General features: G+C 38.8%; 2 protein-coding genes across 2 annotated transcripts in view; both read left to right on the top strand.

The window, feature by feature from the left end:
- Positions 1 to 91: 91 nt before the first annotated feature.
- On the top strand, positions 92 to 4,126 carry LOC139946914 (uncharacterized). The gene is made up of 6 exons (XM_071944694.1): positions 92 to 180; positions 565 to 740; positions 1,192 to 1,383; positions 1,818 to 1,888; positions 2,438 to 2,568; positions 2,877 to 4,126. Exons 1-6 carry the CDS (start codon positions 140 to 142, stop codon positions 3,103 to 3,105), a joined length of 840 nt encoding a protein of 279 aa, XP_071800795.1. The 5' UTR covers positions 92 to 139; the 3' UTR covers positions 3,106 to 4,126.
- Positions 4,127 to 5,714: 1,588 nt separating this feature from the next.
- LOC139946890 (transient receptor potential cation channel subfamily A member 1-like) overlaps positions 5,715 to 9,430 on the top strand; it is a 31,760-nt gene continuing 28,044 nt past the window's right edge. The window contains exons 1-2 of the mRNA XM_071944656.1: positions 5,715 to 5,803; positions 7,255 to 7,840. Coding sequence (XP_071800757.1) covers positions 5,730 to 5,803; positions 7,255 to 7,840 — 660 coding nt within the window. The 5' untranslated portion in view covers positions 5,715 to 5,729. The remainder of the gene's footprint in view (positions 5,804 to 7,254; positions 7,841 to 9,430) is intronic.

The following is a 9,430-nucleotide window of genomic DNA, read 5'->3' as shown; positions in this document are numbered from 1 at the left end:
GAATGGTGCAGACGGCATGCACTAACCGTTCGTACTAATGTAAAAAGAATAATTACACGTCGATGTAAACAGCGCCCTCTTCCGTCTGGTACGCGGTAAAACTTGAAGTTACATAACTGCAGTTTTCAAAAAAAGACGAATGTGTTTGAGCTACATTTGTGTCCGGGGAAATATAAACAGGTAAAGTAACATGTAACTTACATTGTAAGAAAATCCATCATTAAAACTATTCAATGTTTTAGAAGTCAGTCTCATATTACTTTCGTAGTGATTATTTGTGATGCCTGAGCCTGAATGCTGACCCCTTGTTGAAGAGTAAAGGAAGGGTGCTCTGCATTCCCGTTGCATAAAGCAGTATTGCTTCATGGTAAGGTTGAACAAAGCAGCACAGCTTGTCGTATGCCCCATAGGCTCTTTCGTGGAGACGATAGCGGAACGAACCTCATGGGAGGATTCATGGGATGAGGCATTGTTGGGGGCCCGGGGGGGGGGTGGGGGTTGACTTCAGGGCTTGTCATATAGCTGCACTCCTGATCCAACTTTGATCTCTGATCTGGTTTGTAGACTAATCAGGATGGGACGTCCCACTAAGAAATCCACAGATACAGCGCAGACATCAACAAAGAGAAAAGCATCTGGTAAATCAGATGAAGAACCAAAGAAGAAGGCGAAGAAGAGTACATCAGATGCTGATAAGAAACCCACAGAAATAGCCAAGAAAGAAGCCAAGACAACTTCAGGTAAAATCAGGGAAAGAAATATGTTGAGTGCCCTGTTCAAAATTAAAATGGCCTTGCCCTTTCAAAATGAAAATGGCTTTGCCCTTTCAAAGATTGAATTCCAGGTCTGTATGTATGTATTATCTATTCTTGTTTCACTTCTAAAACTTGCGTAACTTGTAACAGGCTTAAAATCTTGCAAAGAGTTCATCCAGAAGTTATTCCTATTTCTTAACCTATCATAAACAAAAATGGCAGACATTTTGTTTTTAAATAGCAATTTGTCGCACATAGCTCTATCTGTAGGGTTTTTGTCCGACGCATTTCAAATAAAATGTAAGGGCTAAAATACTTTTTTCAATTTAGTTTATCTTCAGAACCTGTCTTTAAAACCTCTTAATGTTCATTGACTCATTCCATTCTTTTCAAATATGCACGATTAAACTGAAATAAGTTTCCATTCTCATAAAAGGACCAACGGCATTTGAGGAGGAGGTACGCCAGAGAGAAGGTTACACAGCACCCATGCCAAAACGAAACAAAAAGGGAGAATGCATCTTTGAAGACTGCCCAGATATCTACCCTAATATGACGCCAGCAGAGATACTGCAAGCAGGTAGCTTTGGTGGGACTTACTATCGTCCCATCAAATCAGGTGTCACAGGTAAGGTGTTGTGATGCTTGTAATTCCACCCGCCCCCCCCCCCCCAATTATGCTCTTGCGATAATTCTAATCATGGGAACCATAAAGCTTTCGGAGCAGTAAAATGGGAGGTAATGAGAGACTTTGGAACAAGAGGTGGCATCAGATGAGACATACACAGTATCTCAGCTTGTGTTGATTTTCAAGAACAATGGATTTAAATCTGCTGCCACCTAGGGTCAAAATAAAGTCTCCATTTAGCACAGAAGTAATTCTTCTATTAATGATAACAATTTAAAGTTTCCGGTCAAATTCTCTGGCAAAGACATTGTCTCCCAAAATAGCCCTTTCGTTATGCACAAGTTATGACTTTTTTGCAAAATCAAAATACAACCTTCTGCACTTACACACGTTGATTTTTCTAATAATTATTTCATGGTTATTATTTATTCCAGGTGAGAAGTACTCTGGAGTATGGAAAGAACTGCCTCAAGACTGGCTGGAGGGTATCAATATAGCAAAAAAGGTATCTATAGAGCGATGATTGTCAATAATTTGTTACATTTTACAAAGTCATTGTTAATGACCTCACTTTTTGACACTAGCACAGTATTCCTCAAAGGGTAAATGGTGGAAAATAAGGAAACAAGGATCAGTAACAGACAGGCAGGGTTTTTACTGTGCCTTGAACACCCAGCATGGTGGATATGTGCGCATTACAAGTCTTATTAATTATTATTAGGGTGACAGGGTTGTGGTAAATGGGAAGTTAAAAACAGCACCAAGCCTATATACAAGGCAAGACCTGCATGTATTTGAACATTTAGTTATCTCCGCTATCAGCATACTTAAGTTGTGCGAAGGAAACAAAGTTGTAGACTTCAATTTGGCCCAATGTGCAAGACTTACACAGTCTATAAATTAGTAAAGTAACTCTTGTGCTCATCTGCAAGAGCATAGTGAGGGATTATACAATTAATTTATATTTCTGTCATTCCCCATGTAAGACCTCATCTATGGTAAACTATGTCGGCCATTCAGCTGATAATAATGAATTGTTGGCCATCTTGTGTAGGTATCAGCAGCAACTTATAACACAGAAGTCAACACATATAAAGTCAAGTGTGGAGGAGACTTAAACATGTGGGAGAGCAGTGGTTGGATGCGTAAACAAGACCCCTATGGCTGGTTCCAATGGTATTGCAGGTAAGAATTCTAAAGATGCCTCGTAAGGAAAAAGAACTATCAAGGAGATAGATATAGAAATAACTACATAGGAACCTACACAACAAGGCGCAAATTTGTACTATTGTTTTGTTTCTTGATCTTGTTGTTCATTCCTATTTTTTAAAGGAAGGCTTTATATTCCTTTGTACCTCAGTCTTATCACAGTGAACAAGAACAAATAACAGTGTGGGGAAGCAGAATTAATGAAAGAAAAGTTTACTCATGCTCATAATGATGCAGTTTTCAGAAACAACATCTTGAACATTTCTGTCCATATTGACATCCAGATTCTACCTGGGAAGACGCAGTGATGATGATGAAAGACAGATAGGTCGATGGTCAAGATGTGCTGGGTTCAAAGGTCGCTGGAGGAACAACCTTATTGCAAAGTGTGTACGCAGCGGGAATGCCTTTGACAACTTTGGTGTTTCACCGGTAGTAAGGCAAACGTTGCAGCATTGGGGATATCGGTTAAACAAGGAGGATTTTGATAAAGGCGCAAAACGAGTCAAGTAGATCTTGATAAAGACTGTAGACAGTGACTTTGTATTTCTTCTTACTATTCCTCATACAAGTGTGTTGGAGGTTACACTAGGAAATTGGTTCATAGTAGAATAGTATCTGTACAATAATATACTAATACCTGTCGGTCAGAAATGCAGGATTTACATTTCATTGCACAGGGAACATTGACTTACGACAAATGTGTGGGCTCTCATTGACACAAGTCTGTACAAATCATGAAGAGGATTTCTTGGCATGATAGTATGGTATCTGTCAATGTGAGATGAATCTTCAAAAAGAGCATAACCGTGGAGTGTTGGAACTTGACTGGTTGGGTGGGTGGTATCCCGTAGAAAAACTGCTGGAGCAAAACACACAACATGTTTGCGTAGTGTTTTCAAAGATACCTTCTTTAAATATTTTTAAGAAATAAATTTTGCTGTACTTTAATATTTTATGATTATGTCCCAAATTTCACAATAACCATTTTGTTGTAACAGTTTCTAAGTAAATTTATGTGTGTGTTAAAGTCAGTGAAAGTGTAAGGACTTGTTTAAGTTTAATACATTTTATTACATTACAGTTAGTTTCCACCTGACAGCTAGTGATTTATTAACATTTACTGTAAACCACTAAATACTTGTATGTTTATTTTTATTGGCTGGTAAAACAACATTTGAAAGTTTTCTTTTAACAAACTTCATAAAAGTGTTCTACCTGCCAATACTAAAGTGTTTCCATCTGAAATGTCGCCAAGTTTGAGTTAATTTTACACATTTGAAAACGCACAATAGTCTTGATGAAAACCTGGCTTTATAGCAAAGGTTTTTAAACTATGTTGTATGCTGTTGACTATACTGGAACGGTATTTAGCGTTTTTCTTTCCCAAAACCAATCGAACACCACTAAGTGTGCTTTGTTTTAGAATAAAAGGTTTTTATACCATTTTGACCATCATGTGTGAATTAACATAAATTTGTCTTTTTGGCCGTGTTTTAAAATGTGAGCGTGAATAAAACTTATTAGCAGCTGACCTGCAATTTGTCAAATTTATTTATCATACTTTGGATTATTATTTTGACTTCTCCCAATTATTTGTTAATAAAACACATTGTTGCATACGTTTAACATAGGATGACAATTTGATTGTTTTGAATTTTCCGACTGTTCAGTTTTGCTATCCTAAATCAACTTTTTTTTTTATCAATATTTTTAGAACACTTGGAAGCAAGTACACAAATGTTTCTATTCACCCCATAGAGCTATAGCTGTATGATTCATCCCCATAAGCACAATGCTATACATATTATAGGCCAACTAGTAATTCATGTTGTGTCGTTGCTCCATTTTAAATAGGTCAAATAACCACGCCCAGTTGACAAATCAATTAACATAACGCGACGATGTGGCTAATCGGGCGCCCACGAAACCATGAAAAAATGTATAGTTTTAAAATAAACCCCCAAAATATGGTTAGCTCCAATCTGAACGCCCACTACTTAATTTCTCTGGCAAATGTTCTCGTCAGATCAAAAGTGAAGTCAGAAAAGTAATTGAGGGCCCCAAAAACCTCCTTTAAATATTCCGATTGCCGCCATCGAAATAAGCCTGACAACGCGATGAAAACCACACATACAAACACCATTTCTTGATGTTTCAACTTCAAATCAATAACCTAAACGTGACGGCTAAAGATTTATTTATGGTTGAATGATGCAGAATTGAAAACGAGAGTATGAGTTAAACCAAACTATGAATAAACTATAATCATAACATATTGAAAGCATTTCACCTCAAATAGGCCTATCGGTATAAATGCCATCGTCAACGAGGCATAAACACTTTGGCCTCAATATTATTTAGGTGCAGCAAGCATCCAAATGTAATAAAAGCGATTCTAGATGACTCCCATAAGTAAACTGTATCACGATTATATTAAATGTCATATGATTTTATTGCATTTAGTGCAGGATGTTTTTTTCCAAAGATAACTGTCCACAGTGGATGGTGTCATTATTGCCATAATTGCGATCCTAATCATCTCAGCGGCATCATATCAATAGAGTTGCTATGGTAACTGCAGGGAGGCAGGCTAATAATGGCGAGTGCAAGGGTGCGATTGACACCACTCTTGAGGATGGTAGTTTCTAGGCCAATTCATAAGCTGTACATTATCTTGTCGTGTGCGGACAATTTGCTCAAAGAGACTGCATTTCGTTATGTACTAACTGACTCAGAGGAATGAATAATGTACATGGTTATGTTGATTGTGAACTTGCCGAAAGCATTAACCTTCACATTGAGGGCGAACATTCTGTAAATCAAGCGAAATGAGATAAAATATGTGTGCGATGCTGAGACAACGTCACACTGAGGATAATAAGGAGAAACACCCACATAGTGCATGCCTTCACACGCTACTTATAGCGAGTGGAGATTCATCTTTCCGCACCTCATCGTCTTCATTCACTCCAAACCAAGATGAGCTGAGTGATCAAAATCCACTTGTTGGTATCATATCAAGTTATTAATAAATAGTGGTTTGTTAATAAAGACACCATGCTGTGGGAAGGATGTTGTACTTCACTCTAGAGTAATTCTCTTGTTTAGACGAGGAGGCAATTTCGTGTGTGATAATGGAGGAAGATGAAGAAGTCATCCTGAGACCTCTAAGGGTGGCTCGCGGTGGTAGAGGTCACAAAGCACACAGGTAAGATAAGGGTTCAGCAAAACAAATAGAAACTAATAACCAGTGTCTAGTTTGAGAAACCATTCGAGTCAAAAGAGGGAACTAAAAAAAAAAGGAACCTGCATTGAGGGTGATGTATATGGTGGAACGTAAATGTTTCTAATAATTAAAGGCAGTGGACACTATTGGTAGTTACTCAAAATAATTATTAGCATAAAACCTTGGGTAACGAGTAATGGGGAGCTGTTGATAGTATAAAACACGTCGTGAAATGGCTCCCTCTAAAGTAACATAGTTTTCGAGAAAGCAGTACTACGAATTTGATTTCGAGACCTCAGATTTAGAATTTGAGGTCTCGAAATCAAGCATCTGAAAGCACACAACTTCGTGTGACAAGAGTGTTTTTTCTTTCATTGTTATCCCGCAACTTCGACGACCGATTGAGCTCAAATTTTCACAGGTTGGTTATTTTATGTATATCTTGAGATACACCAAGTGAGAAGACTGGTCTTTTACATGACAATTACCAATAGTGTCCACTGTCTTAAAAACTATACTTGCCACAATTTGCCTAATTAGCCTTCTTACTCCGAAAAATAATGACCATGATAACTTCAGAGAGAGGGATTAAAAAACATTTCAATGTGAGAAACGTTTCTGTTTCTAACAGATTACTCTTCCTCTCCTCTATATACGTGGACATATTAACTGATCCATTTAAATGTTCACAGGTTAGATTAATGAATGATGGCCGAGCATTTTAGGGCTTAAACCTGGCTATTGTCTTTTTCTACCTCCATTGGAAACTAAACTTATGGAACAACTATTGATAGATTGTCCTTTTCATCAGCTAAAATTAACAATTATTAATACGTTAAATTTTGTTCTTCTTCCCGTAGTTACCCTGAGCTTTTATTGTGAAGGTCAAGTTGGATGAGCCTTTGTTCTCCATGGTAACACAATACCTCAATGGAAACACTAAACAGTGCGGTGTCCACAATAGTTGAATGGGTTGTGAAATTATGGAGGATTGGGACAATTTGCGAAACATTTTGTCTATTATTTTAAATATAAGTTCTAAGTTTGTATACCATAATCCGGGGGGGGGGGGGGGGGGGTGGGGGCACACAAAAGAGACGAGTTGATAAACGATGGTAGACTGGGTCAAGTCTAACTATGACGTTGGCAGCAAAGGTCCAGAGTGCAACTACAGTACCCAGTGCAGGTGTCCCGTGCAGGTTGCCAATCAATGACCCTCATAACTTAACGCTTGAGTAAATTCGCTATCATGTTGGTGTCACATATTACCATAGAGAAAGATATAAGATAATCGTGTTATGTTTAGCTGGCAGTGGCACGCCTTATTTATAACAACTAGCCGTTGAATATTCAGCAGCAGAGGTCATGAGCCAGATATTCTCACAGGACGATAATAAAGGAAATTGCCCTATCTCTGATCTTTCCTGTGACAGTGACACAGAGGCATTGCTTGTGGCCGAAGCAGCAAAGGACCTACCACCTATCGCCTACGCGGCACCCGTCGATGACGACGATCTTCCCGGTGATTTTGGCGACGTTTCCGGAAACACATCAAGAAAACAATCCATTACTCAGGCTTGGCTAACTGCCAAGGATTCTAGTAGTTCTGAAATACGATCTTCTGCGTCCAAGGGTAGTATTGCAAGCATAAGTAAAGTGGATTTAAGACCGACTAGAGTGTCAACAGTGAGGTCTGGTAAGGTTGCCCCGTCGCCATCGCCATCACGCAGCGAGAGCTCCCCGAGGAGTAGTGACAACAGGTTAGCATCCGTGTCATCATCTACCGGGAATATGCCGACATTCAACGGCGGACTGGACCGTGAAGACACGGTGGAGATGAGTGCATGGCAGAGACAGCATGGAAGTGGAGATAGTGATGATGATTCGAATCGTAGAGCCAAAAATTATGCTCGTAACTGGCCTACACAGGCAGAGCTGGATGCTGCAGATGGTCTAGGAGGAGGACTGGCAGCATCTGAAAGTATTGAAGATCTTGCCAATCTCATCAGTATACATCAGGTATATATCATATATGCATAATAAATAAACTAAATTTATTCACTCATTTGTTACCGAAAGCAATCATAAAAGATGCTATTTTGTTTTTTGAATGAATGAAAAAGGGGCAGTCTGCTTTGGAAAATTGACTGATTATTATTTTTAAAGCATATCTAACCGAAAACAGTTTCACTGCACACATTTGGAACACACATTTTTCTGTGCAGCAACACTTTATAATTGTTCATACCAGCTGCGAGACCATCGACCCAGTCAATTAGTAGGTAACCCCTTGTAGGCCTATCCCAGGAGGCTTAAAAAAGTATTTTGAACCATATTGTGATTTGAATTAGTTTTTATATTAAATGGAATTTTTGTGTGATTCTTGTCATTACTGTATTATTGTATGATATTCATGGAGCAGGCTGGGGAAAGCTGGTGGGGGCGTGGTCGGGGTTGGGATAGCGGTGGTTGGGGTGTATGTAAGGTAGAAGTGCGCATTTTAGGCCACATAGCGTTTACACCTAAACCTATTGCCCTCCAATTTGGTGAGCGTGGCACAGTCGCCGCGTGTGACGTGCGTGCAAGGGATCAATTCTGATTATATCACAAATAAAAAGTAACCATGACAACCCCAAAGCCAAAATGAAATCTGATAAGAATTTTTGAAAATCCTTATGACTGGAAAAGTGACTTTCGATAGAAACTAACCAAACAGTTTGTAAAAGAAAACACAGTCATTGAGTGTGATCTACAATACAATTAATATAACTAAGCTTGGGCGATATCACGATATTATCGAATATCGCGATAATAACTTGGAAACGATTTCGATATCGGATCGATTTGTTTTTAATCGAAATATCAATATATCGCGATATCAATTAAATATCGCAATATCGGGATGTATTTTCTAGGTGAGACATCTTGCACCCAGTGGCGTAACCAGAGGGGGGGCAGGGTGGGCCGGCGCCCCCCCGCTCAGAACCCTTGCCCCCCCCCCCTCTTGCCCCCCCATATGGAATCAGAGAAAAGTATATTCTTATATTCCTAATATATAAATCGTTTAAAACTGCATAAAATGCTGCCATAAAAATGAAAACTTTTATTCATTTCAGTATGTGGACTATAACATGAAAAATGCGTGGAAACGCGCGCGCGATCGTATTGGCGGTAAATGTTTGTTGTGGTTTTGCGGTTACAGAGAGTACAGGATGTGACAAAGTGGTCTGAATGCAGACCAATAGCTCCGTTAACACAACTTAGTCAGATCATGGAGGTAGAACCATGGTCCGATGCACTACAGAGAAATTTACTACAGCAAAATGGCCAGCGAATAAGGTTGCTTAGACCATTTCTTCTCCTTTGAAGCAAGCGCTGCAATTTAGAGGAAGGCCTATTTGAAATATCCGTTTCATAACTAAAATGTGATTATTAAACACCCACAATTTCAATCCTGTATTTTTTTTTTTTTTTTTTTGATGGCTTACACTTGTTACAATAAGGCCGAGTAACAAAAAGAAACATGTTTAGTATCTGGGTTTCTCAAAAAAAGGAAGGAGGAGGGGCTTTTTATTTTTTATTTCAAGATGGCCGCCATGAATGTCAAAT

This window comes from Asterias amurensis, chromosome 14, assembly GCF_032118995.1.
Source record: "Asterias amurensis chromosome 14, ASM3211899v1".
Lineage (NCBI taxonomy): Eukaryota > Metazoa > Echinodermata > Asteroidea > Forcipulatida > Asteriidae > Asterias > Asterias amurensis.
Note: the sequence above shows the minus strand (reverse complement) of the source record. Positions and strands in the feature narration are given on the sequence as shown.